At 39.0% G+C, this 18,994-nt stretch overlaps 2 protein-coding genes across 3 annotated transcripts; one reads left to right on the top strand and one right to left on the bottom strand.

Annotated features, from left to right (window-relative positions):
* The first annotated feature begins 3 nt into the window (after window positions 1-3).
* On the top strand, window positions 4-8,995 carry LOC145765382 (hydroxyacid-oxoacid transhydrogenase, mitochondrial-like). Of its 2 annotated transcripts, XM_082577198.1 has the most exons (12): window positions 4-108; window positions 546-589; window positions 1,100-1,128; window positions 2,432-2,536; window positions 2,720-2,823; window positions 3,804-4,000; window positions 4,512-4,695; window positions 4,963-5,064; window positions 6,270-6,419; window positions 6,938-7,016; window positions 7,315-7,494; window positions 8,012-8,995. In XM_082577198.1, the coding sequence occupies exons 1-12, from the start codon at window positions 56-58 to the stop codon at window positions 8,168-8,170; spliced, it is 1,386 nt and encodes a 461-aa protein (XP_082433324.1). In that variant the 5' UTR covers window positions 4-55; the 3' UTR covers window positions 8,171-8,995. The 2 variants fall into 2 exon arrangements, with proteins under 2 accessions (XP_082433324.1, XP_082433325.1); XM_082577199.1 differs by lacking the exon at window positions 2,432-2,536.
* A 6,929-nt stretch (window positions 8,996-15,924) lies between these two features.
* Window positions 15,925-16,707, bottom strand: LOC145765362 (protein CWC15 homolog B-like). Its single transcript, XM_082577171.1, has one exon. The coding sequence runs from the start codon at window positions 16,705-16,707 to the stop codon at window positions 16,048-16,050; it is 660 nt and encodes a 219-aa protein (XP_082433297.1). The 3' UTR covers window positions 15,925-16,047.
* Window positions 16,708-18,994: the final 2,287 nt, after the last annotated feature.

Consider the following 18,994-nt stretch of genomic DNA (forward strand, 5'->3'; position numbering starts at 1 on the left):
AAATTTAAGGTTAGAGTTTGAATTTTTGACATTTAACTTAACAGCAACAATCAACATGGCTACTATCCAAAAAGGAATAAAGGTTTTAGGTGCCAGTCAACGGTGTAGGTAAGTTTAAGTAGCCATATTTTTATGGGCTTGTTTACCATATTGAACGCAGAAGTCTAAAGGTACATAAGTAACATGATTTGCATATCAGGATTAAGTCACAGTTCTTTTTGCAATGTTAAACAATCCGCATCAGTAAACTGCCATGCTTGTATAAAGCAAAACAGGGAATTTAATGCACTACACAGCATACTATGTGATTCAACACCGAATGTAGTGTCTTTTTCTATACTGACTAGCTCTAACCTGCAGTTAATTACGTTTTTTGTATATATAATTTTTACGCAACGCCATTTTATTTGTGACAATGAGGTAACTTAGTCTACTTTTTCCTGGAGCTTTGGTTATGTCAAACCTTCATTTGAATTGTTAATTTTTCAACAGATATTACAATATGTTATCAGCCATAATTTTTATGCTTACGCTTTTACACCCAGGTTGTCAACCTTTGTAAGAAACCATACAGCATTTTCTTCTGCTGGTAAGTTATTCTACTTACAATTTTGGCTTTTGAGTAATATGCGACATATTTATCAAGTTGCAAAACCATAATGTTTGGAGGAACTAAGTATCATGACGAACTTCAATGAAGCTTTGGCTGCTTTCAGACTGCATGATCAACCAGGGCATAGTTTGTTGTGACGCTTGTTGGTTTTAATTGTATACAAGCCTGGTCTGTAGTTGTAATTGCAAGTCATTGTGCTATTTTACAATACACCGATTTGACTTTTATCATATGTTTTTAATCTGTTTCATTACCCCCCACAAATATGCATGTTTTTGTTGACTATTGTCATGCATACGTTTATACTGTAGTACCAAACTTCTTTCCAGTGTTCAGTGACTGTATTTTTGCTTAACGCATATAAAGACTTTTATTCTTTTAATATGTATTGATTCTATTTGTTTTATTAAAAAATATTTCCAATAAGCTAATTTTGGTTTGGTTGGTGTGTTTATTTAATTAATTTTTTTTTAATTTTTTTTTTAGATACTTCAAATACTGATTATGCTGTGGAAGTGAGTTTGTTCAATCTTTCTTAAAAAATGTTTCATTACTTTCAGCTCCTGTTCGTTTCTGCTCTAACGTTATAGTCACACTACTGTATAAGCAAAAAATCAGTTCCAAACATAAATTAACTTTGAACATGCAGCATCATAGTTAAGTGTGTAATCTAACCACTAGACCTGGCTGTCATGTTTTAAATGCAACGATTGAAATGTAATCTGCTTAAATGTAATGTAATCCGCCCCGCGCTGGTTCGACTCTCGGGGTGTGCACTTGAGCAAAGCACGTTAAGGATTGTTCTCCATTCAGCGGCATCTAACGGATGGAATAATTCCTTGGCAAGAACACTTCTACAGTGGGAAAATTCACTCTGTCAATCTCGGTAGCCGGGCCGCGAATTTTTTTTCCTACGAGATTTCTGTCTCATTTACATATTTTGGTAAAAGTTTGTATTAAAACCGTGTGAATGCAACATTTTCTCGTTGGCACGGTTGGTTCAGTGGTTTCATCCTCTGCCTAGTGATTGTGAGAACAAGGGTTCGACGCCCGTCGCAGTCACACTTTTTTTTTTCTTTAAATTAATTTTTGCGGTGCACAAGAGCTATTCAAAAAAAGTAGGATTAGGGAAAGCTTATATTTTATTATCATTGCAGAATTTCATTGGCAAATAGTTACTTCGCAATCTCAATCAACCAATCTCTCAAAACACTTTCGGAAAATCTTACTTTTAGAGTGACTAGAATTAATTAGACAGAAATCTCGTGGGAAAAAAATTCGCGGCCGGGCCTGCGTCAGTGATTCAAAGCCTCTACAAGTATGCGAGACTGCCAGGATTAAGCTCTGCAAGAAGCTTTCCCAGTCCGAAGATAAAGATTCAATCAATCAATCATAATTTCATGAAAGATTTTTAATTTTGTTCTGCCACTTACTAGTATACAACGTTTTTTTTCAAGTTTTTGTTTTCAAACCAAGCTCCTTCAGTGTGTATTATTTGCATCGGCTGGACGTTTACGCTCGCTGGATGTTTACACTCAACTGAGTGGTGAGAACCATAGCTCGACGTTTGTAAGGCCGCCTAAACTGTTCGACACCGCTTAAAATCATGTTGCTGTGGCTTGACACGTTGACCTGTTGTCTTGACTTGACAAGACATTTATGGGCACACCGTCGATAGCGGAGTGGTGCCCCTTCGACTATAACCCTTGATTTCTCTCATGTAAGAACAGTACGCTGCTCTAGAGAGAAATGCCTACGGCCCTTTTTAGGGCTATGGTCTGCTGAACTGTTTACATCACTGGCAAATGTGGTTTGTAGATGGCTTGTTCTAATATACGCTATGGGCTTGGAGTAACCAAAGAAGTTGGAAAAGATTTGAAGAATATGAAAGCAAACAAAGTCTTGGTGATGACTGACAAAAATGTATGTAGCCTATTATATTTTCACGTCCCTGATTCAGACCTCGGTCACTAGATATTCTACTAAAACTGTTCTGATTCATTTTACTAGATTTTAGATTTTATGATCTTTTTTATGTTTTTGCAATCTGTTTTTTTTTTTTTTTTTTATTGTACTATTGTATTTTGAAAATACCCTTTTTCACAGCTTCAAAAGTTACCGTTTTTCCGAACAGTTCGTGAGTCGCTGGAGTTGAGCAAAATCAACTACGAAATATTCTCCAATACTCGAGTAGAGCCCACGAACGAAAGGTTGAAACAACTTTTTGGAAACTAGTTACAATTAGAATTTAGACACTTGAATGGTCGTTAGTTTACTTTGATTCAACTTAATCAGCTCAAGCAACAGATTCTGACCATAATGCGTGTTATTCCTGGCATCAGTGCCGGTCTTTGGGGTGAGCAAACCGTGCGATCGCACAGGGCCCGCAAATTAGGGGGCCCGCAATTTACTCAGAAAATGCAGTAATTTTGTCATTTCCAATGGAAAAATTCAACAAGTGAATTCAACAAAGGAATTAGCAACAAGAAAGACTCAATGAGTGCAACCTATTTCGTTCCCTGAAAAGATCGAGAAAAAAAAACAACATGGCCGAAGTTGCTGATCGGAGTTGCCGCAAACATTTCAAATTTCTCTCGATCTTTTCAGGGGACGAAATTTGATTTTGTTAACTCCGATTTCAGGGTACGAAATCGGGGTTGGAAATAAAGCTATTTCCAAAAAACGCCCAAGAATGCATGATCTTATTCTTTTGCTATGCCACCGGACAGCACCATTTTACAGTAGGATAATATTCATACCCAAATTTTGAACATGCTCTCAGAATGCCCCAAATTCAAAGTAATATTTCAAAATTTTCTGGGGGAGGCCCCCCAGACCCCTCGCCGCTGGGTGTCAGGCTTCGCCGCCGACCGTCAAACCACCCCCTCCCCTTTTAAAATAGGCCTCCCCAGCTACGCTACTGAGTTGGATCATTGTCATTGGGGCCCTCAAATCATATTCCGCACAGGGCCCGAAATACCCTAAGACCGGCACTGCCTGGCATCTCCTGTATTTTTAATGTTCTTTGCAGATATAGTCTTGGGCATGCGTACCTTCGCATCAATGAACACCTGCCGGTGACGCACACTCAATTGGTTCAACCCTGAGTTGCATTTTTTTCTGACTTAAACATTTTGTTTTTTCGAACCTGTTAAATGTTGCTCAAATCATGTTTTTTTTCTTGCATTAGCTTTCAGGAGGCGATCGCCTTTGCAAAGCAAGGCCAATTTGACGCGTTCCTTGCTGTTGGCGGTGGAAGCGTAATTGACACCTGCAAAGCAGCCAACCTCTACGCTTGCAACCCTGAAGCCGACTTTCTCGACTTTGTCAATGCTCCTATCGGGAAAGCGAAACCAGTGACAGGAAACTTGAAGCCGTTGATAGCAGGTGAACGGGCGCTTCGTGTACAGGCAAAGCAACGAAATACAGCAAAGCAAATGTGCCAAACATTTAAAAAGCGTCCACACGTAAGGTTATCAACTATTTTCGTGGCCTATCTGCACTATTACAAAATTTGGATACAGTCTACCGAGGTCACCAACCTAGGGAATATATTAATTATCATGGATCAGTACATGAAACGGAAAGTTGCTATTTTACATAGATTTGTGAACATGGTTATTATAGGAGAAACTTTAAAGGTATTTTCCTCTTGCTGAAACACTCTCCAGATGCGAGGGAGCGTTTTCATACACTGTGCATTTTCGGTAATAACATAAATCCAGGTAGATGTCATTCACAATTTATAAAACTATTTCCGGTTCCTTTTTTTCAAAATCGTTTTTTATTTCCAAGGTGAACTTTTTCATCATATTACCGATAGAAAGTTTTTAAATTGACAAAAATTCATGCGGGGTGCCACCTTATTGGACGTACCTACATACCAAACCATTTGCAGTTCCCACCACTGCTGGCACCGGGAGCGAGACAACCGGAGCGACAATCTTCGATTATCTTCCTTTGAAAGCAAAGACTGGAATAGCTAGTCGCGCCTTGAAGCCGACCCTCGGTATCGTCGATCCTTCAACCCTCACTACACTACCCAACAGAGTGACATGTTATAGTGGATTTGATGTGCTGTGGTAAGTGTTAAGATAACGACATGCCACTTTTTACTGAAACTTAATATCGAGCCAACTGCACTTCATCGAAGTTGAGATGAAACTTACGAAACCGTTATCTATGTAGCTTTAAGATAGTTAGATAGTGGTTAATTTGATTAATTCATTTCAAGATTTAACATACAAATCAACTGTAAGCAATTAATTGTTTTTGCATGGATACTGTAAAGCGACTTCTAGCTGTTTTTTATCCAATGCTATATGAACATCAACGTCAATGTTGCACAGCCACGCGTTGGAATCTTTCACTGCTATCCCATACAACCAGAGACAACCTTGTCCTTCGGATCCAGCATTGAGACCTGCATATCAAGGAAGCAATCCAATAAGGTTGGTGTGCTATTTCATGTTGTATAATTAATTAATTATATAAAGTTAATGTGCACCGTATGCAGGGGCGGCTGGTGAGTTGTGAAAGTGATGGTGCTGCGGGGGGTCTCCCCCAGCAAAAATTGAAATATCACATTAAGTTTGGTGCATTCTGAGCGCATTTTTGGCTATAAATTGTGATAAAAACAAAGTAAATGACTAGTTAAGGATCGTAACCTTAGTCTCAGCTGGCTGACAGACACCCTTCAACTGAGTTAGTGAGGTTGCCTGCTCTCCTGGTATTTCATAAAAAAGTGCTGAGCAAGACTAATCTGCCAAACTTACTGTGTCACTGCATCCCTACTCAGGAATCTGTGTGTTAATTTGTTTTTGTGATAGTTGTTTGGTGCCATCGTCCTGCTTTGTTTCAACAATTGGTGCATTTCAGTTATTTTAGGAACGAGGAATCGACTGATTTTTTCAACTTTATTCATCCACGTATTTGTTAAATCATTAGGTTTGGTGGCCGTGCTTAATTATATTTATCGATACATACCCAGTGAGAAAACTAACTCTTTTTTCATTAATTCAACGTCTACAGACGTTGTATCAACGAAAAAGGGAGTTGATTTGCTGTCTGGGTACTGTATACGTGAGATTTGGATCTTTGCATGCACGTTAGAAAACATTACGGTTTGACTACCTTTTTCTTTTGTTGCTGCATTTTATTTCCACATCATCCTTTCTTCTGTACTATGACAGAGAAAAATAAATTGGATTGGTGAATTAGCTACAGCCTTTATTGTGACAGAAAGCGTTGCTAAACACTTTTGCAAAGTATTGTTCTGCAAGTAATATAGGTTGGGGAATCGCCAAACACAGTTAATTAATCCAAATCGGTTCTAAAAAAATAGTTAACAAAGAGCCAATAAGCCAAACACTGTTGAAAGTTAGCAACCCTACATGCGCTGTTTCAGACCACAGTACCATTACACGAGCCGCCACTGACTGCATATGCCGTACCTATTTTAGAGACAAGTTCCCTTTTCCACAGTTTTTCGATACCAAGTTTTCTTAACCGTCCAAAACGGTGCTATCCAAATCCGCCCATGGCGTGTGGCATGACTACAGTTATCATATTTAGGCCACACTATATACTTAAAGATTGTTTGTAACGGTATTATCAAACAAGTTGTGACAATATCACTTTCACATCTTTTTCACAGTGACGTATGGTCGAAGCATGCCCTGTCCATCACAAGCAAGTACATCGAGCGAGCGACTAATAACCCGGATGACATGGAGGCGAGGTCGCAGATGCATTTGGCGAGCGCCTTCGCTGGGATTGGCTTCGGGAATGCAGGGGTCCATCTCTGGTTGGTGATGAAACATAGTTTGTGCGGCATTGAAGGATGAATATTGAATAGCCTCTGTAGATGTAGTCTATTGCGTCACACTTATTTGTAAAGATTAAAATTGATTTATAAAAATCATGGATTTATCATTGTGGTACTATTATTTATTTTTTTCACTGGGGTTAGGGAACGTTCAAATATTACGTAACGCCTTCGAGGGGGAGGGGGGGGTTTATGCAAAGCGTTACGTTAGCGTCACATCGGGGGGGGGGGGGGGTTCAAGCAAAACGTTACGTAACGCTTTCGAGTACGGAATGGTAGTTTTTTGTGCTGAATTCGTAGTGAAAAAGCGTTACATGGGGGAGGGGGGGGTCAAAAATTCGGAAAAAAAGCGTTACGTAATATTTGAACGTTCCCTTAGTACGTTGTCCAAACTTCCGTATTGATTGATTTTTTTTGAATCAGTATGTTAAACTAATTAATGAATGTTAACTCGATGTTAATTAAACTAGTTTGAATTTTGTTCTTTAAATTTTCAGCCATGGTATGTCCTATCCAATCTCTGGGCTGGTCAAGGATTATGTTTCTCCAGATTACGATCCCAGCCAACCATTGATAGTACGTGCGCTATTGTTCTTTGTAGAAATTTTTTTATTTTCAATGTGAAACCTGGGATACAAAATGTCTGGTAGGCTATCCAAGAATAAATTTTTCAAGAGAGTTTAAGCTTTGCCAGTCAGGCTATGGCCTAGTTAAGCGCTCTATCACGAAAAAGTAGTTGAAAAACGTTTTTTTTTTGTTCTGCGGTACTTTCAGCTATCAATTTTAAAGTTTTATGAATGAAGCATCTCGAAAATAGTTAACACTTGGCCAAGAGTAAGTTGCACGGGCATAAAGTCAACTTTTGTTTCTTCAGCCTCACGGCCTATCTGTGATTGTCACTGCCCCAGCCGTGTTTCGTTTCACTGCTCAAGCGTGTCCAGAACGTCACATCGAAGCAGCGTCATTGCTCGGCGCAGATGTATCGAAGGCGAAGTTAGAGGACGCTGGCGCTATTCTATCAGACATTGTGTTGAAGTTTATGGATAAACTTAAAGTGCGGCAGGCTATATTACTGGTTGATTATTTTCTGTTGTCTGTGCATATCATATGTTTCTGGCAGTGAGGATTCGGTTCATAACTAGCCTAATAAAACCAAGACAAGGAATCCCTTTTTGTGCTGTGGCTTACCAACCTAAGATACCACCGCTCACTCTCGATGAAGCTTTATCATAAAACAATAATGTGACCTGGATGCACTCCTGCTGGTTTGCAAACGCATCAAAAGGCCTGATGAAAGCGACTTATAAATTTCTTTTAGTTCTCGCTTGATCAACTTTGGTTACCACATTATAAAGCCTTGTATAGTCTGTAACTCTGTATGATGTTATAATTCTTGACTTTGACGGAAAAAAATGAGGTAATAATGAACATATTAAAACTGTTTTCGTAATGCAATGTCGAGAATAGAGTTAGACACTGTGCTGAGAGAATAGTCTTTTTTGTTTTCCTTTTAAAGTGCAAGCCGATAGTAGATTCTCTTAATTGGATGCGTACATCAATATCCTGTTTAGATACCTAATGGAATATCTGCTCTCGGATTCACTCAAAATGATGTTCCTGCTCTCGTGGAAGGGACTTTACCACAAGAGAGGGTCACTAAATTGTCCCCGCGGAAAGTGGAAAAGGACCATCTCATACAGTTGTTCGAAGAAACTCTTCAAATTTATTAGTTTCATGCAATCAATAACATACATATTGCAAACATCGTCATTAGTTTGCCTGCTGTAGCCATTGAATTAATTTGCAGATCGACTTAGTCGGTGTCGAACACAATGCAATCAACAATGCTGTGTTGGTTGCATTGTGTACAAATCGCTAAAAATGAATTTTTTTTCTTTATTTACAATAGAATATGCAATTAAACGAAACCTAATCAGTAATCATCTGCAGTGAGCTTTTATAGGAACGAAAAGGAGTACATGGGCCACTTTGGGCCAGTCGAGTTCATACAAAATGTGCCAACTTTGCGTTCTGGCTCAACCTTACGAGAATGCAGCTGTAACCTGTAGCACACCATTAGTATTCTATTGTATATTTATATCTCATCATCATAATGACCAACTAAAAAGCTTGTACCTCATTTCAAAAAGCATTTATAAAAATGGTGCTTTTTGTTATGATGTTTTTCAAGAAATAGTGCCCTTTTTAAAATTTACGAAGCTCATGCTTTTTAAGTGTCATTTGTTGTCCACTTTACCCGTTCTAATTAAGTCACATAGTGCAACTAGTCAATAGTATTTTATAGCAATTCCGCTTATGAGTGAGCTGTACCTCTTGTGAACTTGTAGAAGCTGAAGATTAATTCCAGTGCAATTGTTATTTATTTTTTGTGCTTTGTAATCACATTAAATCACTAAATTGTATAAGATGTGTTCAACAACACTCTTCTTCAGACATTAGATTTGAAAGGCTTAACTAAGGTGGTGAGCCAATGCATAAACAATTGCATATGCGACGATTTTTATTGACGTTAGTTAATTTCAAGGGGACGAGAATTTCCAGCCAAGTCTGAAAGCGATTTTTAGCCTTAACGATTATAATCCACATGTCAGTGGGTAGCAATTGTCGTGCAACATCGTGCACACCGTTTAGTTTGTCTCAAATGACCTGGAAGATACATTTGCAACGCAGTGAATGTCGTTTGTTAAATGTAACGCAGTGAATGTCGTTTGTTCAGGGTTAAATTTGTTGGTCAATCACGCAAATTTAGTTTCACACACACACACACTCCTGATATAGAACAGTTTACATTTGCTTGCGGCTTTCTAGTGAGTTTTCCCATCCCTGTTCTAGTTACATCTTCATGGGATTTGGAACGTAGGTCCTGATGGTGTATTTCAACAACCTGTACAATGAGCACGAGACCATAACGATTTCGGCCACAAGAAAGTGGCATATAGAAAATGTTCTCAGTTGGACGATACACACTACTACAGTATTGTTTATTTAATGACGACGGGCATTTGTTTCAACTGAAATTTTAACATATAAACAATGTGGGCAGCAGTAAAATTTTATGTGCAATGAAGGTTGCGGTATCGATCGGTAAGTTCCAAATCATATTATAATAATACAGTAGAATTCGCCTATAATGGCTTCGTTTATAACGTCAATTCGCCTATTACGTCACATTTCGCTCGGTCCCGGCAGAATTCCTATCTTTTGCGTACATTGTAGTTCGGCTACAACAGCATCGCCTATAACGTCAACTCGCATGTAACAGCACCCTTTATTGGTCCCCAGACGTATTTTGTTCGTTTATATCGTCACTTAAAGCCATCACCTTCACCACGAACGGTCAGTCTTTTAATTCAGTTAGCGCTGCTGCTTGCAAAATGTCTTCCCTTTATTTTGCTACGTCGTTCGCAGCAGGAACTTTAAATAACTTTTTTCCCGCGTGAAAAACTATCACGTGTAAAAAGCAGCTCTACAGCTGACCTTTAAACAACTCAAAGCAACAGTTGTACGTGCAACAGTATTTTTTTTAAACAATTTCTTTGTTTACTGTTTTCTGCGTGACTTTTGTCAGTTTAGTGGTACACAGTAAACCTGAGTGGATTATACACCTCTTTCTATCAAAAGACAGTTTTGGAATAGTTTGCGGTAGTTTGTCTATAACGTCAGTTTTTGCAATCCCCTAGAGGTGCCGTTATAGGCGAATTCTACTGTAATAATTAAACATGGTTCAGTCAAACCAAAAGCACATGTTTGAAAAGCAACAAGTTGAGTAAAGCAACAAGTTGAGTAAAGCAACAAGAACGTGGCAATCACATCACGTGTCCGATGTAATGGCTTGTACAGGAATGCGATACAACGATCAGACTAACTTATTGACCCTCCATTATATCGAGACCATCACACTTTCAGAAATGCAAGTGTTAAACGCGTGATTAAATCTTCTACAAATGCAAATATTCAAACTTGGAGTATGTCATTTAAGTCTTTCCCATGTGTTCGTGCCAGGTAAAACTTAAAAAGTACGATAGCAGTCAAAGTAACCAAAAGAAGGGCGAGAGAGGTGTGGCGGTAGCCACTTTAACAAGTCGAAATTCTGTCACTGCGAATGACTACAATGCAACCGCCAACCAATCAGAACATGTTATAAGAGGCTACCGTCCAATTGTGATCCTTCTCGCACTCATCCAGATAGTGTAGTCGTGGGAGGTTTTTTGTGGGAAAATTTTTTTATCCAGCTGATACTTTGTTCAGACCTTCTCTATACTATGCAGATGGCTCAAAAAACATTTCCCATCAATCGGATGATGGGAAACCCTTTTTTGGGCCCTTTTTCCAAATGACGTCACAATCCCTTTGGGTCCAAAATATGAAAATTTCAAGTTTTTCAAAATAGGACATATTATACATCATTTTTTAGCATTTTTCAAGAACAACTTTTTCTATTAACCAAAACCCTGAAAATGTACAGAAAAATAGCTAAAGGGGGTTAAAACTTGCAAATTTCTGTTAAACTTCGAGAAAATTTGATGAAATTTAGTGTGTATAACATCAAACATGAAAGAACCCATTTCATTGCAAAAAAAAATTAGTGAAGAAACATGTAAATTGTATTTTTTGTTTTGTTTTTATAGATATTACTAAACAATATAACGAAATATAGGCTGTAGCCTGTAAATACAAAATAGCTCATACAGTGTTGTAAAGAAGAAGAAGCTTTGTCAATGAACATCTGTGATTGCGATTGTAAATCTGGTGGCAATATAGTAAGTGCTCTAAGACATTTTTTTAAGAAAGTGTTCGTCATATATTTCGTAATAGATCACCTCTATTTTAGGAGCCCACACGATGGAGTCTCTAATTGATATCTGCGTCTTGTGTGGAAAAGATGAAGATTCGCCTAAGAATGTAGTTGGGTCTAAGGGCTTAAAAAGCATGAAGAAAACATGTAAGATGAAAGGAGAAGAAGACCTGCACAAGAAATTGGCACAGCTTGAAGCTTCTGAATCGAACATTGTGGTGCACAATAACTGCAGAAGACGATTTACAGACCCGAGATCGATCGAACGACCAGTACCTGTCAAAAGGCTTCGATCATCCATTGACCATGTGTTTAATTGGAAAGAAGATTGCTTTTTGTGTGAAAAGAGTTGCAACACACGTCGTGCGAAAAACACCTTTAGAGAAGCAATGACACTTTCACTGCGCACGAATGTGCTCAAACGTGCTCAGGAAAGAGGAGATGCATGGGGACAGAAAATCTTCGCAAGAATGGAGAGCTGTACGGACTTGGTTGCTGAGGAAGCTGTTTATCATTCACCATGCATGGCAAACTTTCGCATCAACAAGGAGAATCGAAGATCTTCTGCAGGTAGACCGGCCGACATAGAAATGACTGAGGCATTTGAGAAGTTATGCGACCACTTTGAAAACTCAATGGATTGTGACATATATTCTGTTATAGAGCTTTACGAAAAGATGTTAGAGTTTAACAAAAACGGGTATTCATTGAAAGCCTTTCGAGATAAATTGATGGGTCGCTATAAAGAACATGTCTATTTTGCGAAAAGTGAAGGTTGCCATTCTGAGTTGGTTTGTTTCAAGAATATGACAGACTATATCCTTAGAGAGATGAAAAACAAATTTTCAACGAAAGAAAGTGTTCTGTCAGCTGCAGCTAAAATCATAAAAGCGGATATACGAGAATTGAAAATTTCAAAATCACAATATCCCAACGAACAAGATATTGCTGACATTAACAACGGAAGAAATTGGGTTCCTGAATCGTTGGATCGCTTTATGACGCATTTGGTTGGATCCGAAGTAAAGAAATTGAGCATATGTCAATCCATTGTACAGGCTGCAAGACCGAGGACAGTGATCGCACCAATTTTATTTGGACTTGGTGTTCAGTTAGAGAAGACGTTTGGATCTAAATGGCTGGTCAACCACATTTCCAAACTTGGATTTTCAATTACAGCTGATGAAGTGCTACGATTTAAGCAATGTGCGATTCAGAACGTTGACAGTAGTTTTGAAGAGCAGGCACACGCTACACAAGATCACGTATTTGCACAATGGGTCGCAGATAATGTAGACCACAATACTGCTACGTTATCTGGTAAAGGTACATTTCATGGTATGGGGATTATCTGCTCAAGCAATAAACCTTTGCAAGGCCAATTTGGAAATGTACCACGCCTAAGAGAACGCAAGAAAGCAGGGGCATTCGTCGAAAAGAGAGGCGTTGAAATAATCCCGTATTACAAATCATCTGATTTTGGCCTACAAAAGCTCAAACTTTCACCTTTTCAACAACTACTTTCGGTATCAACAATTCCACCTGAAGTAAACTATGACTTTATTTGGCATTGTGGATGGTTTTATCATTCTGAAAGTCGAGCAAGGCCAAATTGGTCTGGCTTTATGCAGTGTGCAACCAGTGTTTCGACACAAACCAAAAGCCAATCAACTGTTCAATTTCTACCAATCATTGACCTTAGCCCATCAAATGAAACTTGCATTTATTCGACACTTTCATTCGTTATCGACCAGGCAAAAAAGATTGCCATTAAAACACCCTGTGTTACTTTCGATCAGCCTTTGTGGCTTAAAGCAATGGGAATTATTGAAGAAGAGCAGCTTCCGATTGTGTGCAGATTGGGGGGACTTCATACTCTTATGAGTTTTTTAGGCAGCGTTGGAATGCTAATGAAAGGATCTGGCTTGAAGGATTTGTTTGCTGAAGTCTACGCGGAAAATAGCATCCCTCATATCTTGTCAGGCAAAGCAATTGCAAGATTGTTGAGAGCACACCTATCTGTACAGTCTGCTTTAATGACACTTTTAATCCAAAACACTATAGATGACGGGGACGATGCTTCCGGATTTGAAGAAATCCAAAACTTCCATCACTCAATCTTGGAGCGTAGTCATGATGATGAATCATTTGAGAAGTTAACAACATCAGAGGTCTTCCGTAAAGCGGCAAAAAAGATCGAAGAGTTGAGACACAAGCTTTTCCATCAATCAAGGACTTCACAACTATGGCTCCTCTACATGGACTACATTGATGTTTTAAAGTTGTTCATCTTCGCAGAACGAACATCGAATTGGGAATTACATCTCTTTGCAATCACAAAGATGTTGAATTTGTTTGCATCAACGGGTCATATACATTACGCCAAAAGTGCTCGTCTGTACGTGCAACAAATGAAGAAGCTGCCACAAACACATCCATGGTTGTACGATCAATTCATAAACGAGCAGCACACAGTAAAGAGGACAGCAAAAAGCTTCACCGGAATTTGGACAGATCTTGCGATTGAGCAAACTCTTATGCGTTCAATTAAGTCGCGTGGAGGATTGACGGAAGGAAGAGGTATGACAGAAAGTGTTCGACATCTTTGGGTTTTGAGTCTGAGTCACTCGGCAAGTATTCATGAAGCAATGATGCAACTAAGTAAGGCTCAGTTTCTATCTAGTAACCAGCATGAAGAGTTGGGTGCTTCCAGAAAAAAGAGGGATTACGAAGATTGTGAAAAGTTTCTGGCCTGGTTAACAACGAAAAACCCATTCTTGGTACCAGATGCAAACCTAATTTCTCTTTCAAACGGTCTAGTGTCCATTGCTGAAAAAGATGACGTCAATTGTGAACAAGCGGAGCAAATTGGTCAAAATATTCAGAAAGGTTTAGATGGGGTAGAAATTAATCACGCATCAATCAAACGCAAAGATTTGATCAAACCATTAGAATCCTTAATGGAAGTAAACAAAACGAAAAGTAGTGCAAGTGGTATTGATTCGAAAGTCATGTTCAATAGGATGATTGCTGTTGCTGAAAGAGAGGAAAGCCTTGAGAAATTTTTCGAATTCGAGTTGACTTCAGAGCCAATGTCGATATTCAAGGATGGCATGATGAGAAAACCTGACAAACCCTCCCTTCGAAAAGTTCTTCTGACTGATTCTTTGTCGCATACCTTGGAGGAAATTAACAAGCAAGTGACTTCTATTATCGACGGTGGTGCATTACTACATAAAGTTCGCTGGAAAAAAGGAGTGAAGTTTTTGGAACTTGGAAATAAGAGGAATATAACGAAGAAGAAGAGTGCTCGTACAATGAAGATGAAACGGGACAAGACGAAGAAGACGAGGAGGAAGGCAACATCTTTGACGTTTTTGATGATGATTATTGATAGCTTCGTTTCGCTTACTTTGTTTAATTCTTGTTAAAGAATATAGAAGAATAATCCCAACAGTGACGAATAATTTCAAATTTGCCTGAAATTCATAGATTTATCCTTTTGCTTTTGCTGTACATTTTCAGGGTTTTGGTTAATAGAAAAAGTTGTTCTCCTTGAAAAATGCTAAAAAATGATGTATAATATGTCCTATTTTGAAAAACTTGAAATTTTCATATTTTGGACCCAAAGGGATTGTGACGTCATTTGGAAAAAGGACCTAAAAAGGGGTTTCCCATCATCCGATTGATGGGGAATTTTTTTTGAGCCATCTGCATAGTATAGAGAAGGTCTGAACAAAGTATCAGCTTGATAAAAAAATGTTCCCACAAACACCACTTTTTAAGGTCCCACGACTGCACTAAGAGAGTTAATGCTTGTTTTGAACTTTATGATTTGGTAATTACAAAAGAAAAAGAGCAATAGCAGTAGTGGGAATCAAACCCGCGTCAATGAAATGACTACTTTCTAGCTCTAACCCCTAAGCCAACCAGCTGACAAAAAATCCATCACTTAATTTGCTTTCTATCATCTTCTTTTCGCCATTTTTTACGTCACTTAAACCGTAGCTTGTGATTGGTTGGCGGTTTCATTCTAATCAATTTCAGTGGCAGAATTTCGACTTGTTAAAGTGGCTACCAGGTGTGGCATCACAAAATTATGTACGTAATAACGTACGGGCATTCTTGACATTAAAGAGAGGCGTCCCAACTTCCAAACGTGCCACTGCCACAAGAAGACTGAAATGTCAAGTTATTTTAATTTTTTTCCATTGTTTTAAACAACTAACCAGTTCAAAGCCACAAGAATTAGTGGCTTTCTGCCATTTCAAATTTCTCAGCTTAGAATTTTCCATGCACCGTTTCCAGAGCAGTAATATAAAAAGATTTATACCCTGCTCAAGTGGTTGACTAAACAAAGTACACATTCATGAGGGAACAATAGTGACAGCAGCGTGAGTTTAAACTTTGAGATAGGGGAACATTGAAATATTACGTAACGCTTTTTTTCCGAATTTTTGACCCCCCCTCCCCCATGTAACGCCAACGTAACGCTTTTTTCAATCCCCCCTCCCCCATGTAACGCTTTTTCACTACGAATTCAGCACAAAAACTACCATTCCGCACTCGAAAGCGTTACGTAACGTTTTGCTTAAACCCCCTCCCCCCCGATGTGACGCTAACGTAACGCTTTGCATAAACCCCCCCCCTCCCCCTCGAAGGCGTTACGTAATATTTGAACGTTCCCTAAGGGCACTTTAAATGTCTGCAAAAGTGGATTACAGACTAATGAATTTGACAATGGTTGTTCAACTCCATGCCAACGAACTCACCAACCTCAAAAAAATCATGTTATTTCACATATTTTTCCATAAACTTTTTATGAAATTCAGATCTTAGTGTGTCATTAATAAAGTGCTGCTGCTTCTTGTCAGATTCTCCTCTAGCACAATTTTTAAACACAACATCATCATCCCATCTTCGCTTCACAGTAAAATTAGAATTCTTTTCTCCACTGTTTAGAAGAGGGTTTCCACTCAAAATATTGTCCGTTCGTATCTTTTCTTGCTCTTCCTTTTTCTCAATTTCGCGTTTAATTGCTTCCTCTGCTCTTTCTTTTTTTATTCTATTTAGCTCTGCCATTAACTCTGCAGTATCATCTTCAGAGTCAGAGTCTTCATCACTGTCGCTATCCAAGGGATCATCAGCATCAAGATTGGATGCAGGTACATGATCTAATCTTTGACGCTTTTGTGCATCACGTGAAGATCTTGAAGAATCTGAAGATCTTTTATCCGATCTGGATGTGCGCTCTCTTTCATCCAAGTCATGACGCATGTCACGGCTTCTTACATCATCAGGAGCATTTTGTCCAGGTTGTCTATATTTAAGTTTAGTATGACTTGGCAAGTCACGACTTGAGTACTGTTTGGATAATTTACCCAAGTCACTTTCGCCTCGAGATGAACCGCCTTTAGCTGGAGCAAATGTAGCTCTGTGAGCAGTAGACATAATTTGTAGTTTTAATTATCAAAAACAAGTAACAACAATCTTCTGTAAAAAAACATAGTTAACTTTAATGGTGAAGTGGCAGTAAGATGTCTATCACCTCAACGGCTTAATTATATTAAAGCCCGGTGTTGCAAACAAAGAATTGGCAAGGTACGGAGCAACAGTGATTCACCTCTCATAGTATGCTTGAGCAAGCATTTCAACAGGGTTGATCTCCAAGTGGTCAAAACTGGTTTTGACCACTAAGCGGTTTAAACCTGGTCTTAACCAGTGAAAACTAGGTTTAAACCGGTCAAAACCCAGAAAAATATTTTTATGTGGTGAATGGTCGGCTACCTGGGCTATTTAGGAAATATAATATAAAAGCAGTTGTGAGTTGTGACCATTTTGATATGCAGGCCTCGATCTAGCTGGCGGCCATGGCCGCCTGAACTTTCGTTAATGGCCGCCAATACCGACCTGTCAGACAGCCACAGATGGCTGCCTGTAAAATTCGTCCGAAAGATTATATTTATCTTGGAATTTTCTCTTGTTTCACCACTTATATTCTTTCCTAAATGCAAGTATACTAGTAACAAATAATACAACAAAAGGCAGCACTAAAAATGTTTTTCTTGCATTTATTGACAAATCAATGCAATGGTTGACCTTGTAGGTCTGCAGCTAACCATGAAATTCGAGGTTGCGTGCTATAGCAGAACCAGTCTCATGTCGTCTTCCACATCCATTCTATTTCTTTCTTTCGTTTTCATATGCAAAAGAGCTGAAAAACCACTCTTACTTATATACGTCGTAGCGAAGGACAGTAATACTTGAAAAGCCAGCTTAGAAATCTGTGGGTATGAATCATACATTTCACACCAAAATTGAGAGAGTGACTTTGTATTGATGGTTCGCAATAGCTAATTGCTCACTTGAATTAAACAACCAGCATTCCAGTCCCAGTTGAAAATATCTATCCTTATGATTTCAAAAACACAAAGCTATTGCACTGATGTAATGTTCAAGTTCTCTTTTCCTCCTACACTAATAAATACCAGACCACAAACTACTAGCACTAGGGCTATGCTAATCTCGTTGCTAGGATCTCATTGCGGTGTGCTTACATCACCCGCAACCGCTTCATTTCGGTTTCATTTCTGTTGAAACTACCGACATGAAATCCAGACCGGCACGAATCTCATTTCGGTCATTGCGTGCAGACAGACTACGAGTCTGGCAGACCAACCGAAACGGAAAATGTTTAGTTCGGGCTCAATGAAACGTCATGTAAACGTAGTCTAGCGCATACTACTAGCGGACCGGTACCTCGTCCTACTTACATTCACTTTTGTTGTTGCATGAGCAACAGCTTCGCGACCCCCTATAAAATGCTCTGCGACCTCCTTTGGGGTCGCGACCCCCAGGTTGGGAACCACTGGGCTAGGCTACCCGGTATCTCTTTTTTCTCCTTGTCAGTAATGTCTTCACAATCACCTGAGACTGATGAAAAACTTCAGGATACTATAGGCCAGGGTTACTCAACTAATGTTAATAAAGGTCCAGTGTGACAAATTGAATGCTTTTAGCGGTCCAGTAAATAAATTATTTCATACGCAACCACGAAAGTTAAAGTATCAATGATAGTAACAAACCATTTTTTTAGGTAAAATGTAACTCTTCTAGAATTTTGAAATGTGTTGGGGTCCCACCCCAGCTACTAGGATAATCACAGAAGCAAATGCTTTCTCCCGGTAGAAATCTGTTTAAAGAGGCAGCCCAGAAATGAGGTTATTCTTCCGAAAGCCCGAGGTCCACCATCAACACTCAAAAAGTCCGAATTCGGACCGCGGTCCGCCAGTTGAGTAGCCCTGCTATAGGCCTATTCATGATACTGACTCAGTCTGGTTGTGTACACTATATGTTGTATACACACAACATAACTTAGCTAGCTCTATTATTATGACACCATGATAAGTTAGCATAGGCAAAAACTAACTTTTCTAAACCGGAAGGATACCACTAGCCTAAGCTTACCATACCTCACTGTACGTCGAAGCTCAGTGAACTTTGTCATTGCTACTCAAGTTCATTTGTAAATCAACGGATTACCTAATTTTAACTAAAAGAATTGAGAACTAACTCATTCACTGCATTTTGCACTCACGTCCAAATTCCCAAAATGGCGAGAAAAGAAATCAAGCGACAGAAAGGCGAGAATGGGAAAGAAAGAGGGGGTTCCGAATAGCGAGCGACGACGGAAACCAGCTGGTCATCGTTATTCCAGTCGTTGTCAGAACTTTTGAAA

The sequence above is a fragment of the Aplidium turbinatum genome, chromosome 2 (assembly GCF_918807975.1).
Source record: "Aplidium turbinatum chromosome 2, kaAplTurb1.1, whole genome shotgun sequence".
In the NCBI taxonomy this organism is placed as follows: domain Eukaryota; kingdom Metazoa; phylum Chordata; class Ascidiacea; order Aplousobranchia; family Polyclinidae; genus Aplidium; species Aplidium turbinatum.

Excerpts from the sequence above, each read along its gene's own strand:
- LOC145765382 (XM_082577198.1), top strand. The coding sequence starts at position 56 with ATGGCTACTATCCAAAAAGGAATAAAGGTTTTAGGTGCCAGTCAACGG. Across the intron at positions 7,017-7,314 it reads ATCCCAGCCAACCATTGATA|CCTCACGGCCTATCTGTGAT; the intron begins GTACGTGCGCTA and ends TTGTTTCTTCAG. Across the intron at positions 7,495-8,011 it reads AGTTTATGGATAAACTTAAA|ATACCTAATGGAATATCTGC; the intron begins GTGCGGCAGGCT and ends TATCCTGTTTAG.
- LOC145765362 (XM_082577171.1), bottom strand. The coding sequence starts at position 16,707 with ATGTCTACTGCTCACAGAGCTACATTTGCTCCAGCTAAAGGCGGTTCA.